Source organism: Penicillium hispanicum (assembly GCF_028827665.1).
Source record: "Penicillium hispanicum strain IBT 35686 chromosome Unknown utg000003l_segment0_segment0, whole genome shotgun sequence".
NCBI classification, from domain to species: Eukaryota; Fungi; Ascomycota; class Eurotiomycetes; order Eurotiales; family Aspergillaceae; genus Penicillium; species Penicillium hispanicum.
In genome coordinates, this window is record NW_026623195.1 from 722121 (window position 1) to 737945 (window position 15825).

General features: G+C 52.9%; 7 protein-coding genes across 7 annotated transcripts; 2 read left to right on the forward strand and 5 right to left on the reverse strand.

Moving 5' to 3' along the window:
- Nucleotides 1-1092: 1092 nt before the first annotated feature.
- On the reverse strand, nt 1093-2487 carry N7459_002673 (Spo7-like protein; the record flags this gene model as incomplete). Its single annotated transcript, XM_056941858.1, has 1 exon — nt 1093-2487. One exon carries the CDS (start codon nt 2485-2487, stop codon nt 1093-1095), a length of 1395 nt encoding a protein of 464 aa, XP_056801741.1.
- Nucleotides 2488-2876: 389 nt separating this feature from the next.
- On the forward strand, nt 2877-4813 carry N7459_002674 (putative alpha/beta hydrolase; the record flags this gene model as incomplete). Its single annotated transcript, XM_056941859.1, has 2 exons — nt 2877-3218; nt 3278-4813. 2 exons carry the CDS (start codon nt 2877-2879, stop codon nt 4811-4813), a joined length of 1878 nt encoding a protein of 625 aa, XP_056801742.1.
- Nucleotides 4814-5633: 820 nt separating this feature from the next.
- On the reverse strand, nt 5634-6968 carry N7459_002675 (uncharacterized protein; the record flags this gene model as incomplete). Its single annotated transcript, XM_056941860.1, has 1 exon — nt 5634-6968. One exon carries the CDS (start codon nt 6966-6968, stop codon nt 5634-5636), a length of 1335 nt encoding a protein of 444 aa, XP_056801743.1.
- Nucleotides 6969-7164: 196 nt separating this feature from the next.
- On the forward strand, nt 7165-8349 carry N7459_002676 (TatD family hydrolase; the record flags this gene model as incomplete). The annotated part of the gene is made up of 1 exon (XM_056941861.1): nt 7165-8349. The coding sequence occupies one exon, from the start codon at nt 7165-7167 to the stop codon at nt 8347-8349; it is 1185 nt and encodes a 394-aa protein (XP_056801744.1).
- A 435-nt stretch (nt 8350-8784) lies between these two features.
- N7459_002677 (Zn(II)2Cys6 transcription factor) lies at nt 8785-11261 on the reverse strand (the record flags this gene model as incomplete). Its single annotated transcript, XM_056941862.1, has 3 exons — nt 8785-9886; nt 9943-11059; nt 11195-11261. The coding sequence occupies 3 exons, from the start codon at nt 11259-11261 to the stop codon at nt 8785-8787; spliced, it is 2286 nt and encodes a 761-aa protein (XP_056801745.1).
- Nucleotides 11262-12228: 967 nt separating this feature from the next.
- N7459_002678 (nuclear transcription factor Y subunit beta) lies at nt 12229-13310 on the reverse strand (the record flags this gene model as incomplete). The annotated part of the gene is made up of 4 exons (XM_056941863.1): nt 12229-12444; nt 12520-12647; nt 12702-12812; nt 13154-13310. The coding sequence occupies 4 exons, from the start codon at nt 13308-13310 to the stop codon at nt 12229-12231; spliced, it is 612 nt and encodes a 203-aa protein (XP_056801746.1).
- Nucleotides 13311-14921: 1611 nt separating this feature from the next.
- Nucleotides 14922-15595, reverse strand: N7459_002679 (putative prefoldin subunit 2; the record flags this gene model as incomplete). Its single annotated transcript, XM_056941864.1, has 4 exons — nt 14922-14954; nt 15064-15256; nt 15307-15487; nt 15556-15595. 4 exons carry the CDS (start codon nt 15593-15595, stop codon nt 14922-14924), a joined length of 447 nt encoding a protein of 148 aa, XP_056801747.1.
- Nucleotides 15596-15825: the final 230 nt, after the last annotated feature.

A 15825-nucleotide genomic window follows, 5' to 3' on the forward strand; every position in this document is an offset into this window, starting at 1 on the left:
TGATAAGTTAAGTCTTCATTCTATGCCCTGCAGGCATGCAGATCTCGAATTGCAAGAGCTATCTATCACGCTTCATGACTATGGGTCGGAAGTATGTTTTGGGCTATAGATTCGATCTTTTTGCATGTCCTGTATCTAAAATCATATTCTGACATTTATATTGCTTTATGATTGCTCAAGGTCTACTGTAAGAGTACAGTGCCTGTCCAGTCGCTGTATACAAGGCTTGACGGGGCGAGTTGACCTCGTTCCAGCGCACTGTGCAGTGTAGAGTAATCCCCGTTAAATTCGAATAATCCAGGCTGTCAAAAATATTCGATTTAAAGGAGATTTGAACTTAGGGGCTTTCTTGTCACAAATTAGTATTATAGAATATTCATTATATCTATATATCGCGTGATCTATACGGGTTTCATGCTGATATAGGGGATTTAAGGGATTTCTGTGACAGGTATATTGGGTAGAAGTACTCGATAGCCTTTCTCAACAGTTACTTCTAGTCATGTAGATATATCTGAAAGAAGGGAGTTCTCCCCTTATAACCATACGGTGAATGTTAATGCTCCTCAAGAGCATCAAGAAGATCGCAATTAGTTCTTGATTGGGAACTACGGACGTGGGATCCTATCTCATTGAGGTGTTAGGGAAAACGACCCTTAAAGACTGAAATCCGCTATACAGTGGGAAGTAGCTGTTGAGAAAGGGTAGTAAGCACTTCTGCCTGATATACCTGCTGCAAAAATTCCTTGACACCCCTGTAGCTTGGCCCTAGTCGTAATGTCAAGGGGTGGATATGAGATGACGGATTCATCCATGTCAGTGAGGGAACATGACTTATGCTCTTGGAAAGGCGCGCACCTGAGTGGAGTGTCTACTCTTTTGGCGCAATGGAGAGTCCTGGGAGAGAAGTTACAAGAATGATCAAGATTGCCGATCAGCAACTTGTGGTATCTATACATACAATGCCTTGTCAGAGAGCCCAGGAGTGAAGATTTAAGCTCTCCAAAACTCCGTATGGGCGAAAACTGTCTAGACATGAGAGATGGTGTAACTGAAATACTATGAACAACATCAACGGGGTGTTCTCGTAGTCTAAACAGCAGGACTCGATTCAGGTACAGAAGTTGGTATAGTCTCTTTATCCTTCTCAGTCATTGGTACAATGCCAGAATCATCCGATGAAAATGACGGAGTGCGTACGCCTTCCCGAATCTGGGCCTGGGTTAAAGGCGACAAACCACGACGCAGGGTTTTGGATCCCTTTCGTTTTCGTTGCTGAGGGCTTTGCTCCTGGCCCGACACTGACGGAGTGGTACTTCCACGGCGGGGACGACCACTGGCAGACGAACGAGAGGGTGGCCTGTCTTCAGCGTCAACGGGTGTTGTGCTTCGAGATGAGGTCCGAGAGTGCGAGGACTCCGAACGAGGACCGCGGCGGACAGAAGGCGCACGGTACTCATGGCTGAGCCGGGAGGAGACAGAAGGCAGATGTGAGTGGTGGGAATGGGGCTTTGGTCTGGGTTCTGGCTCGAGAGACCGGTTCAGGGTGGCTGCCACCAGGCGTCGACGCTGCGAAACGCGCCAGCCCAGACCAAGACGCCAGAGCCAGCCGCCTTCCGACTGGGCAAGTTGGCGCTCACGCTCGCGTATTTTGTGACGAAGCTGAGTCCGGCGCTCATTTTCCTTCTCCCAGAAGTCGGTGCGATAGTCATCCCAATTCTCGCGGAACTCCGGCGAAAACGACTTGGGTAGCAGCAACAGGCGGATGTAATCTCCACCAGGACTAAGGTCTTCTTCCACTAGCCCGGACTCAGTGTCGCCACCATTATAGTACTGCTGGTAGTGCTGCCGACTACCGGCGCGCTTTTCAGAAGGGTGACGCTCCACAAAGTGGTAGTTGCCAGTGGGAGAGGGGAAGAACGGCGCGGAGAAAGGGAACAGGAACGACACATAGGAAAGCAATTCCTGCCACCAGGGCCCGCGAATCACGATGATCTTGGTGTTCATGGTGCGTAGGCCACGGTTGGCGACAGCGAGCCAGCGCCGTGGCCAGCGGATTCCGCGTTCCCATTGCCCTGTCCCCCAGACCAACAACGCTGTCACCACCCCACCGAGCAAAGCGACTTTCTCACCCATCTCTACCACCCAATATACCGAGCCACCGACTCCGCGCCCATCCTCTCGTGGGCGAAGGAAGAGTGCATATGCGAAATAGGCAATCCAAGCCGCAAGGAGCAGCAGGAAGAATGTGTTTTGGCGGCGACGTTCGCGTAGTGCTAAATATTGGGCGCGTAGTGAGGCTTCAAGGATGAGCAGATTCAGATAGATCTGAGGCGGAGAGGATGGCAGCGTAGCAATAGGATCTGGGGTTGAGGGTCGTGGCGGGGAAGAATCGGAGGCTGATGAAGTCGTCAATGGCTCAGGCGTGGATGCGCGGGCTTCGGGCACTGGAGCACCCTTGACGAGCTGGTCTAGAGGCGATGTCATCGCGTAAAAGATAACCACACACGAGAAAATGCGGCCTCCAATATCAACGGCCGTTGCGGCCCAGTGCAGTCGTCATCGCAGGATTGAGGAGGAGGGAAGATTGGGAGTGAAGGGGAAGCACATGCAGATCCGCGACATCATCTTCGCTCTTCGCTCTTCCGCCTTTCCCACTCCTCTGTACATACTCGGGGAGTGTATGCGCTACACCGCCGCTCTGCTGGGCTCCTGGGTGTGTCTTTGCACTTGTTCCTGGCCAGTATTTCTGCTGCATCTCCCATCTTCCATCTTCTTCCGCCGGACTTAAGTTGTCAGCGTAGCGTCTGATTGCCTGTCGGGGTTAAGCGGCGTGGCTGATTGTCTTCGGTCGACTTACACCACTGGCGCAGCCCATGAACGTCGCGTTTCAACTTCTCCCAGCGACAGAGACCGTCTGTCAGTCTGGCTCCCGCTCAGCCAAATCTTCAAGACTTGTCTCCTTCCCAGCTGCACGACACCGGGCCAATTCTCCGCGCCCCGTACCTTTTGCCACCTACTCGCTCGGGCATCGTCAATCCTCCTCGATGGCGTCGGAATCGTTGAACTCGTCCGACGCGGACATCCATTCGCATAGACCTCATCGCTCGGCTGCGCAGGGTCGCGAGGGCACTCCGCATGCTGCTGGTGCAGCTGCAGGCGCAGCCGCTGCAAACTCCTTCTTCCCGTTGGGGTATCGTGAAGGCTTCAGCCAATGGGTAGGATGCCTACAACAGCAAGCCCCTGAAATTATCGCTGACTAGTTTGGATTTTTCAGTGGGCTCGTCTACCTGCTGCTGTCGCCGAACACAAAGTGCTTTCCCATCTCCCCTACCTCCATCGCCACCCCCCTACCCATCTCCAGACCGGCAACACAGCAGACCTCCCGAATGAAAGCAGCCCAAGCAGTCTGCAGTCTGCAGACCTCAATCAGCAAGGCGATATCTCTACCAACTCTCGCGATGACCCCTATGGTCCGCGCCGGTGGCGCTCTGCTATGGTAGAACTGCGTGGAAAAGACCGGGCGCTCAACGAGTTCTCCGTGGAGCGAGTTGGCGAAGAGGCCGATCAGCATTTGGTCATGCTGCATGGATATGGCGCTGGACTCGGTTTCTTTTACAAGAATTTTGAGCCGCTAAGTCGGCTTAAAGGCTGGCAGCTACATGCGCTGGACATGCTAGGCATGGGCCGCAGTACTCGACCAGCGTTCAAGATCAAGGCGAAGGAGAGAGAAGAGGCGATCCGAGAAGCCGAGGCCTGGTTCATCGATGCGCTAGAGGAGTGGCGCATCAAACGCAAGATTGATCGGTTCACACTTCTCGGTCATAGCTTGGGCGGCTATTTGGCAGTCGCATATGCTCTCAAGTACCCCGGTCATCTCAACAAACTCATTCTCGCCTCTCCCGTCGGTATTCCCGAGGATCCCTACGCAGTGACGGCTGATGTCCCCGAGCCCTCTGAGTCCACAATGGCCAACGAGCTCACCCAGGACGAGAGGGACATTGTCGCATCTACGGCGGTTCCAGGAAGTGCCCCGAAAACGAATGACGGCAACTTCATCACTGGACGCAACCCCGTGGAGCGCCCCGCAGCAATTCAGCCGCCTCGCCGAAACCTCCCCAAGTGGTTCGCCTACCTCTGGGATGCGAACATTTCCCCCTTCAGTCTGGTGCGATGGGCCGGCCCCTTAGGTCCGCGACTCGTGTCAGGGTGGACGTCGCGCCGCTTCTCCCACCTGCCGGCCGAGGAAGCCAAGGCACTCCATGACTATTCTTACTCGATCTTCAGTCTTCGCGGGAGTGGTGAATATGCCCTGTCTTACATCCTCGCCCCCGGCGCATTTGCCCGCAGCCCTCTTATTAGACGCATCCACGGCGTTGGACGTCAGATGATTCAGTCTGGCAATACACTCCCCAATCCGACTCCTGCGGCTGCTTCCTCTTCATGTTCAATTCTTTCGAAGGCTGCGGCTCGCGCATCTGACCAGACCGACGCTCCTACCCAGTCGCCACCTTCTCCAGTCATTCCACCAGCTGTGCCTCGCCGTGAAAACGGCTTTCCAATTGTGTTCATGTACGGCGATCACGACTGGATGGATGTTACTGGTGGCCATGCGGCTGTAGTCCGTCTGGAAGAAGAGAAGCAACGAGTCTTAGCCAATGCCACTCCTGAAGAGCGACGGAAGGATCAAGGTACAGCAAAGGTCGTTGTCATCAACCGAGCCGGACATCACCTCTATCTTGATGGGTGGGAGGAGTTCAACCGAGTGGTGCTGTCTGAAATGGAGGAAGTAAATCGACGCGAGCGAGCGTAGATCCTCACAGCGAACCATGGCGATAATGCTCACTCTCTTCCACTTGCGACCTTACAAATAAATTATTGCCCACGACTTATGGTCTACGAATATGTCGGATTGGAGCGTCGACTAGACGTGTATCTGCTTTCTCTTTTGGAGTTTCAAAGCCTTTCGTTTTTGGTGTGGAGTTTTCTTTGTTTCCCTGCAGGGAATCCTGTGCCGTACATATATTTACTAGATATAGAGTTGAATTGGAAACATCTCAATTCCTTCCCCTACATTATGCTGAGCCATCCCTTGGCAGGGATTATGGCTATTCGGTGTCACTCCGATGGCCATTATAATTTGCGCTCGCCCGACGCATTGCCCTTCATGATTCCTCGCTTCTCTATCTGTCCACTCCAACTCATATTGATCCTCTATGTTGCGACTCGTCGCATATAAATGGGAAGTCGTGTCCGCGTACGATCAATATCGTCATCACAAGCTCCGGTGCTCTCCACAATCTTAGGGATGGATGCGATGTCATCTTGAAGTAGCCCGGGCATCTTTTGCGGGCCATACTTCGAAGTCGTAATCCAAACAAATAAAATAATCTTTGCAAAAATGCAGTGAGATGAAGACGGCTCTACTGCCATAACGAGCGGCCCTCAGACATTTATATGTACGATCAGTGGCTCCCCCTCTCTCATTATTTACAGAGGGAGATGGATAATTGCTTGCACCTTCAGGATGAGGATGAATGTCATCAATGGTGACACATCGGTGCATGCAAAACGACCATAGCTTCTGCCTGCAAGAACCAGAGACGACCGACCAGTCAACAGGATACTTCGATTCACCCGAACGTAGATTCCCGGGAATGCGGCCCTGCGATACTCCGTCTGCGACGTCCAAAGCTAGTGGGATAATCCGCCACGAGTCGCGCCAACTGCAGAGAGGGTGCATCTCGAGCATCATTCAAGGCCCCGGTTGCTGGGGTGATGTATCCGCTCGAACTCGGGCTCGCCATCGCGGAGCGCGAGGAGGTATAGAATACCCTAGGTCGTTGTAGGGAGAAGTAGCCTCCGGCTCCACCGCTATGGTTACTTCCTGCCCAGCTAGAAACAATCCCATCCATAGAGTTGGAAAGGGATGCATTTATCTGCAATGAATTGGCACGTGTGAATGGCCGTGCCTGTGTATGTGCACGCGAAGAGTATGGCTGTGGTGTCATGAATGGTGCGAGACGTGATGCCGGTGGCGAAGCAGGGTAGCCGGTTTCTTGAGTGAGGAAACTCGCATGGTCTGGTCTGGATGACGAAGAGAAAAATAAACCTGTTCCAGTATTGACGTTTGTTGTCATCAGGGAGGAGGTGGTATGCGAGCGGCGATGATGCCGCTGTCCTTTGCTGTTTTGGTTATGATTGAATCTAGGTGCAGATGAAGATATGAAAGCATGGAAGTTCCCTGCGCTTCGATGATCAAAAGAGTCCATATTGATGGGACTATTCGCTGTTGAAGGCGCCGATCCTGCGCCGATGGTAATAAGTTGCGAAGGGAGTTCGAGGCGATGGTTCAGTGAGAGCCATGCACGCTCATCGGCGTCGGCTTCAGCATCAGGGTCGATGTTGGCATTCCCAGTGACACTATGTATAGACGATGATGAGGTAGAGCTCAAAAGATTTTCGTGAGGATGAGAGCCCCGTCGGTTTGAGGAATAAGAGCGCCAGCCACCGACACCCTCAAAATCCCGTCTCTCGTCGCCGCTAACGGGAAAGCCAGAAGACGCCGTTGAAGTTGAAGGTAGATAGTGCGCCTCCACCATGCTACGCGCATAGATTTTCTGTTGGCGCCTAATCGAATCATCATGAGATCCATTGATTGCCCAGGACGACAAAGAATCATTGCTTATTCTGGGCTTGATCAAGCCATATGCAGAGCTTCGTCTGGAGGCACCAGTGACGGGAGTAGGAGGCTTGGATTCAGTGAAAGCTGACAGCGAAGAGCTGGAGATCGGAGTCGACAAGAAATTGACCAGCAGCGCATACCCTAGCTCAGTGTAGACCACGGCTAGCCGCAGAAACAGCGTGACAAGCGCAAAAAAGATGGTGATCCATGCCGAAAGGATAAGCGGGATTGATACGACGAGGATAATGGGCAGTGCCAGCAATGTTGATGCCAATATGTACATCGGAGCCATACAGCAGCAGACTGCTCTACCCTAAAGGGAGAGAAGAGAGGGAAAAGAGCAGCTCGAGTCGCAACGGCTTCTATTGTCGATAATGCGGAGAGCTGCATGTGACAGGGCCCCCACTTACATCATCGGGCGCAAGCTCGAGGTCACCTTTTTGGGATGCAGACTTCACCTTCGCTCGAGACCTTGCATAATGTCGCGCAATGACTTCCCCTGGGATCTCGGCGTGTATGATGCTCACTGCCACCCCACCGACACCATGGCCTCCGTCGCCAGCATCCCCGCCATGCAGGCCAGGACCTTGACGGTTATGGCGACTCGTGAGGAAGACCAGGAGCTCGTGCAAAAGACAGCGCATCTGCTGAATGGCCAGAATGACTGGTCTGGGCAGCAAGAGGGCCGTATCATCCCGTGTTTTGGCTGGCATCCTTGGTTCTCCCATCAGATATACGACGATATGACACCGGCGAGTCCCCAGGACCTACATCGGCTGAGAGAGGCTCACTACGCAGCGGTTCTCACGCCATCGCCTGCCGAGGATCCAGAGTTCGTCCAATCCCTGCCACAGCCGAAGCCGCTCTCCGCATTGATTGCAGAGACCAGGGAGCGGTTGGAGCAATTTCCCAACGGCCTCGTAGGGGAAATCGGTCTGGATAAAGCGTTCAGACTGCCTGCCGCATGGACAGCGCAAGAGCAGGATAACCGAGACGCCCAGGCTACCCCGGGGTCGCGCGAAGGGCGAAAGCTCTCCCCATACAAAGTGAAACTGGACCACCAGCGAGCAATACTCAAGGCACAACTTCGGCTAGCGGGGGAGATGGGTCGCGCGGTCTCTGTGCACAGCGTACAAGCGCACGGGGCAGTCTTTGATCTCTTGAAAGGGTTGTGGGCAGGGCATGAACGAGTGATCATGTCACGTCGGGAGCGAGAGAGGTATCAAGATGCAGAGGGTGCGCTTTCCGAAAACGAGGAGGGAGAGGAGCAAGCGCATGGTGCAACTGGGAAATGTAATTCGAATAGGACTTCTCGAAAGAGCGCTCGAACGCTCCAGTTCCCACCGCGCATCTGTATGCATTCCTACTCCGGACCCGTGGAGCCCGTCCGCCAGTTTCTGAGCCGAACCAACCCGTCCGAAGTCTACTTCTCCTTCTCTTCCGTGATCAATTTTGGCGGTGCACCAGCCCAGAAGGTGCAGGACGTGATCAAGACACTGCCGGATGACCGGATCTTGATTGAAAGTGACCTACACACAGCGGGCCCGCAGATGGATGAGCTGCTGAAGGACGTGGTGCAGCAGGTGTGTGAGTTGAGAGGGTGGGAGTTGCGACAGGGCGTACAGCAGCTAGCGGACAATTGGAAGCGGTTTGTTTTCGGCTGATGGCTCAGTCATTCTGCATTTACGTTGGAGTACCGTCATGATAATCACTTTGCATAGATGCGACTGGTAGTAATCAGTCCGAGATGGAATAGATGAGATCAAGGGTAATATAATTTATTCTTCAAAACAACCGTAGAGCTTCCCGCGATTGTGGAACAGTGTATATCTAGATTGGAAGAAACGTTGTATGTAGTCGTCTGCGACATGGTATCGTGGTGGAGCGTTTCTGCACATAGAGCCTCGTAGAAATCCATACCCTGCGTACCTCATCTCGTCGTGAGGCCACAGATTCGTGGGTGGGAGAGAGCAGAATGTTGAGCTCTTTGGGAATTCAAAGTGAGTCATTTGTAAAAGGGTAGGAGGTCAAGTATCCCGAGAGAGAGAGAGAGAGAGGAGGCGGGAAGAGGGGATTCGAGTATATACGGTCAACGAGGACTAGCCAATCCATGATCCATCCTGGATGAGGTCGGCCATCGGGGTGTCCTGCCAGTAAATCTGCCGCCATTCGTTTTCCAATTCCAATAGACCCTCACCAGCCATAGGCATTGCAAGGTCTGAATCTGTGAATGAGAAAAGTTGTCTCCAATCTGGATAGTCGCGAGACGGCTCCATGTGATCCACCTGCATCGTACTGGAATAAGGATCATTTCTCTCCAAGGGACCGACATTGAGCCGGAGAGGCGCAGTGATCCAATTGTCAAACTGCGGGTTGGGCGGCTGCGGTGATAGTGTTGTCTGCTGCATTGGCGTGGATTCTGGGGTAGGGACACCGAAAGAAAGCTGCTGAGGGGTGTGCGCAGCGAGAACAGCCGCTGCATCGGGCGTTGTGACTGGCATCTTGTTCGGGGCATGGGGGCCATTGTACGACTTTGACCGATCGCTGGTTGCTAGACGAAGGTCCTCTTGAAGACGCTTGGAGTCTTCGAAGAGACGAAGAATTGTGCCCGCATGAACCCAGTACTGGGCCAGTTCCCGCAAGGAATATGACGCTGAATCAAAGCGCCGTAGTGCATTGATTGCGAGAACCGGATTGGAGAATCGAAGCTCAACCCGGACTTGAATCATAGCAGTGAAGAGGGTATGAACGCCTGTGTACCATAAATACTTTAAACGGTCATTCAGGCGAAGCTCTTCAAAGATCGATGCAATGACCCCGGCAGCAGCACTGCAGATTTCTGCATCGTGCGGGCCGTAATCATCCGAATATGCAGAAGCTCTAGGATGTGGCCGGTGCAGTAAGATAAGGAAGTTGTTATAGGTGAGATGCAGCATGGCCGACCAAGGGTCCATGTCAGATGCTCGAAGGCGCAGGTTGTCAGGTAGCTTCAAAGACCAGTTTGCCAGTGATTCGTCGGCTTCTTGAAGGACAGCCTTCCGTCGCTCGTCGCTGGCCCGGAGCCCAAACCGATCTCGAATCAGATATGAGATCATGGTGCAGAGCTCGGTAAAGTGAATCACGAATTCCGTTTGTACATGAGGCCCACAATTTTCGAAATCAGCAGGTGTTAGAGGAGCAACATCTGAATCATCCAGGTTGCTGGGAGAAAGATCGTTAGCGAGCCGTGCGCTTCCAATATGGTGTAATCCACTTACATAGCTTGTGGGCGGCCATATGATAGAGAAATCATCACATCAAACTGGACCATTATATACCAAACTCTCCTCCACATCCTTCTGTCTCGAGTCACAAACCGACTGGAGACTGGATTACGATGCATCCCAAGCCCCGTAGCGATTCGCGCAGCTACCCCTACCCAGAAGTGAGCGTCGGCGGCAACATCGTCATCGGTCCTATCTGAATGCCAAGTTAAGAGCAGCGCTACTTGAACAAGAATGTCTCGGTTTCGCTCGATGCGATTGTCGAATAGGTATTTGGAACGACGGAAGAATATTTCTTTTAGCGTATCCCGCTCAGCCTTCTCGCGAGTAACATGGGTTCCGACCAGCAAGATTGCCTGAAGCAACAAGATCGGCGGAGGGTCAGCTGGATCACGATTTCGGTACTGCGTCATGAACAGGTCCTCATCAACGATTGGGTACCCTGGGTTGACATAGCTGAAATATGCCTGCACCAATTCATCTGCCAGAGCGGGCTCGGGCAGTGTGAGAGCATCCATAAGGAGCTGATCATGGCCGGTTCTCATTTGTCGCCTCGGGATCTCATTGCTGGCGAAATGGTATACATCGTCGTCCTGGTCTCGCTGCTGGCGAATCAAGAAAGACATGTTCGAATGTTCATGACCGACATAGAACGCGCGCACTCCTCTCTGGATTTCTCTCTGTCCAGAGTCTTCTTCATCAATCAATTTCACGAGATGTTGCTCCATTTCTGTGTGCGCCTCGTGGGCATGCGACATATCTGGGCCTTGGCGGGCGAATGGCTCGGAGCCGGCAGTCGACTGGAAGCCATGCTGCTGAGCGTTACTTGCGAGTGGCGTGGCTGTCGGGCCGCCTGAGAATGCGGTCGGAAAGCTTGGCGGCAGTGATGTCCCGACTGGAGTTGCAGTGTTGGCGGCATGATCAGATATGGGCAACGGCCGAGATCGGATCGGAACGGGATCTAGAATTGAGCGCACGGCAAGACGTTTTTTCTTTTCGTGGATGCGACAGTCGGTCTTCCCGGAAGTGCGACAATTGGTGCAGGGAGTTCCGACGACGCGAGCATCGCAGCGAACCTTGCGCCGGTGACAGTGGACGCAGGCCGCCGAACCTAGGAGATTTTGACTCACCGGTCAGCAACCTGATTTATCTATGCCGTATGCCAAAAGACAAAGACCACACAGGCATGTTGACCCCCGAGGTCTGGACACATTGGAGGCATATGAGACTCAAGCAAGGTGCTTACCCTGTTTGCGCTTGCTCACCCCATCGCCCGGGAGCGGCGAGGAGGCGTTATCGTTGGTGGAGGACATGGCAGGAGGACCATCGACATCATTCCATGTGCGAATCGGCCACGACTCTGCATTCTTCACTCGGTCAAGTTGACGCCGTCATCCTTAGAGCATCCTGGAGAGCCGTAGCGATTGCCGAGGGTAACAGGACAAATAATGCGACAGCAAGAGTGAAAGTCGGGAAAAGTCGACAACTGCGGGATCGGGACCGACGGTCCTCACGTGGATGCGGAGAAGAGTGCGGATTATGTAACGATATCAACCCGCCCGGAGTCAGCAGAGAAGAACCGATGCAGGAGGGGAAAGAGACGGGGAGATCGAGAAAGAAAGGGGGAAAGGGAAATCGAGGATGGCAGAGCTTCGACGAATTTCTCGGAATTCGAGACGCAAAGAGGCAATCTACAACGTGGGAATCGGGGCCATCTGCAAAGCCATGGCCAATCACAGTGGCGCGGATAACAGCCCTGAACAGCTTATCGGCGCCGGGGGATTGGAGTCGGCGGAATCGGGAGGATTTGGCGCTATACAGCCGCAGTGTCTTGTTCTAATCGGCCCCGAAGCCCCGGAGGCGGTGGTTCAACCACACCGGTCATAAGTACAAGGTTGCCCTGATCATTTATCCGCCCAGAACTCCAGAATCATCGCAACACACTTGCTGCCCTCGAAGGGTTCTGCATGCCGCCCGTAGAGAAAAGAAAGAACACAACAGAACGCAAAAGCCCATCAAAAACAGATCCCTCCCCTCATGCCGAATATATATAGCCAGTAGTCAGACATTCCCATGAAGAACCCATCGCCCCGTCAAATGACTAGGAGATCAATATGCGGCGGCATTTGACACAGAAGAAAGAAACCAAGGACGCCTGCACGCCCCACGCTTCCATCCTTTGATTCCACGATAAGGGAAAGTTCAAAGGCATCCGCCATCGAACGGTCTGCAATTGAAGAATTTCTCAATTGGCACATTCTCTCTTCGTATCAGGCGCCACTAGTAAGAATCTCCGGCCGCCCCGTTGTGAGGCTGACCCACCATCGGGGGGTACCCATATGCGGTGGCATCCTGTTCAGACGGATCCAGGCCGGTGTTCAAGATACTGTTGGCCCCCTCCGCAGTCTCAGGGAAGCCGGTCGGCCGGCCCTGGCCAGGGCCGCCACCAACGGGGCCCCCGGCACCATAGCCACTGCTCGCGGGTCGGTTCTGGTTCTCACCCCGAGCGGATTGAGTCTACAAGACAGGTCAGCGTGTGAAGAGTTGATGCAAAGGAGTAGGAAAACTGACCTCGCGGTACTTGGAAAGGTAAATCTTCAAGGCCTCGGCGTAGTTCTCGAAACCTAGCGATGTCATGGCAAACAAGATATCCTCGCCGTTGACAGTCTTGCGCTTCTCCTGCTGGCACTTCTCTGAGGCTGTAGAGATAGTTAATATATCGTCATAATAGATAGATGTAGATTAGCGCTTACCCTCGCTAGTGATAAATGAGATGAATTCGCTGACGCATTCTTGCATACATTCCTTGGCCTCTTTTGCGATTTTCGCATTTTCCGGCAGAGCGAGTTTCATGATGCGTGCGACTAAACAAAGGTATCAGCATAGTTATTCCGTACGTCTCAACTCGAACGAGAAAGACGATCGAGATGTTGCAGAGGTGTTTGTGGAAAGCAAAATGCGTGTTTTCTCAATCAGCAAGATTAACTGCCCAACACCGGTAGTCCTAAGGGTACGCAATGTTCCCTTGAGAACGACGAGATAGATGAAGCGAAGAAATGAGCAAGGAATATCATGGATGTCAAGCTTCTGGAAGGGTATGGGAAAGGCGGGGAGGGGAGGGCACGGCAAGTAATGGTAGTGGCCAACAGCAGTAAGGTACGCGCAAATCAGAACATTAGAAAGGCTGCAAGGAGGCGCAACTAACCATTTGCAATCGGAAGCCACCGATCTTGCTCTTTCACTTCAAACTCGTTCTGTCCCTGGGCGAGGTCGTGCTGGTCTTTGTCCATTTGCTCCTGGTCTTCACCCGATTGCACCTCGGGTTCAACCTCTGGTTCCTTCGAGGGCGAGGTCGACGACATGATTATGAGTAGGTTGAATAGGTGCGGGTCCTAACTTTGGGCCACAAGGCTGATTGTTCGCTCTGTTGGCAAGACCACGTCAGAAGTCAGATCTGAATGCCCGGCACACGCGATCGATTCGGACGCAGATACAGCCCAAAGATCGCTGAGAGTGGGTAGGAGAGGGGTCGGTATTGGCTAGGTACGAACCGCTTCACCACAGCCTCGAAGAGGAGAAAGTCGGTCAGGGGATTTGACTATAACGCGCCGTGGCTTCTGCACTTGCGACGCTCGCGCAAAGGCACCCGATTAGTCTTTTGCGGATCCGAAATGGGAATGGATTGGGACTCGAGGGCTCAAGCCGGCAAGCTGTAGAACAGGAGCGCGCGATCGCGTACCACCGCCCGCTGCAGTACAAATACCAATTATGCGCGCCTCGCGAGGGCAACTGGGGAGCCGGTGACGCGGGATGCAACGCGGGAATCGAGTGTGGGTCAGCTTGGGGGGAGCCCAACTGTCCGACAGTCGCACGTTGCGCAGGGGGAGGGGGAGGCGGGGGGAGGGCAAAGCTACCTTTGGGGTAAATATCCAGGGAGCTGGATTTAGTGTGATGATTCCGATTCGTCTGGGGTGTGAGGTCAGAGCGCGTGAATCGCGGTGGTTGGAAGAGGGTCCCCGTCCGTCCAGGCTGAGGTCAATTGGCGAACCAGAACTCCCTGGCCGATCGAAGGGCGCCCTTCGGTTGGCTACTTACCAAGTAGATGCGAGCAGGTGGAAAAATGACCACCACAGCCACCGATAAGATAAAAAAATGAAGCGCCAGGGGCAATCAGAGAAAAGTCCTAGGACAATGAGGGGATCAAGAGGATGAAAGCTGAACAGCCGTTCCAGAGCGAGGACGGAAGAGAGGGGAGTCCTGGTCGCATCCGATGGGTGTGGGGGCCTGAGGCATAAGCTTACGCGCGAGGACGTGTTACGGTCATTTACATCTCGAACCACCACTATCGCGGGTCTTCGGTGGTTATGCATGGTACCTTCCATACCCATAATTCAAGCGATCTAACTCATCATACAACAGTTGAACTCATCGTGGTCTTTCTATGACACTAAATCAAAATCTATCGAGTATCCCTACTGGCACGATGACGACTATGGTGATCCGCCTCGCATAACTAGTTGGGTTGCTCAGGGCCCAACGCAACCGTCCAGATGATCGCCTCGACAGTCAGGCACCCAGGCTTGCATTGACCGACATGCAGGAGACTAGAGTTTTGAGAAGGTCTCTACGGCGGCAGTCATGATCTCTGAATCATTGGGCATTGGCCAGATTCCCATGCCCTGCGATGATGATTCTAGGGGCAGCACACATCTGAGGCTCATTTGGTCAAGGTCTATCCATCCCTGCATGTGTATAGCCCGAGTCGACATCTAGCATGGAATGTCTGGCAGCATTACCATTTCATAAAGGTTGGCAAATTCCATTTCGTCATAATTAAAAGAAGTCACGCTAGATTTTGTCTAGTTTTGTGCCTTTCCTATTAACGCCGGTGCTGTTGTCTTCTGTCCACATGCGCAATCATTCCCAGACCCATGGAACACGGTGATCGAATTATATGAGTCAGCCTAGTCTGTTCAAGGCTGCACAACCTGAATGTTGTTCTTCTTCTGTACGGCGTAAAAAAGAAAATGTTAATATGTAGGCCTTGCCTTCATAGGTTTGTCGCATGAGGCTCCTTCCTCCAGGGCAGGCAATAGAGAAATGCGAGTGACTTACCTTCCAACTATCCAACTCGGTCTGCTTCGACTTGTATTGTTTCAGCATCTCTTCCAGCACCTGCTTCAGTCCATCCGAGTTTGTCTTGAGGGTTGGGAGAACATCTTGGACAGTACGCTCAACCAAAACTCCATTCACCATGCGAAAGCATTTCCGGTCGTGAGCGAGAGGATCCAAAGTCTCAATGACAAGCCTATGTTGTAACGCAAATAGAATCAGCATTCATGGTGCCAGGATATTGACCGAACGTCCTGATCAATGAGACCGGGGATCTCGCGTGCCAGCCTTTTTAAAGGCATTGGGGAGATAGTGTAGATGGGGCCAGAAACTAACTTGTGCTCCTCGGCCTCCTGTTCGATATCACCGATCTTCTGTGCTAGTTGTTGGAGGGTGTTCTTGAAGTTTGTGTACTGCAGTTGCAACTCTAGCGCGTGAAAGAATATGTAAGCTGGACTGTGACCATTTTGCGGGCATAATATCGGAATAACTCACCCTGTTGTTTTTTGGGGTCAATCTGCTGTTTGCTCGACATGGCGACGGTGCGAGTGTCCAGGACAAATGCGGCGCAGGAAGCTCAGAAGTTGAGATGACGATGCGGGGCCGCTGCTGCTAGGAATGGTCCACGGGCTCGGGCGCCACTAAACGTGGCCCCCAGTACGGAAGGATGATATTTAGTCAATAACCTAGGTATCTCTAGTATAATTCGAGGTAATTCTACTGTCTAATTTTCTTTCACCAACCATTACCCCAGATTGGACCAGC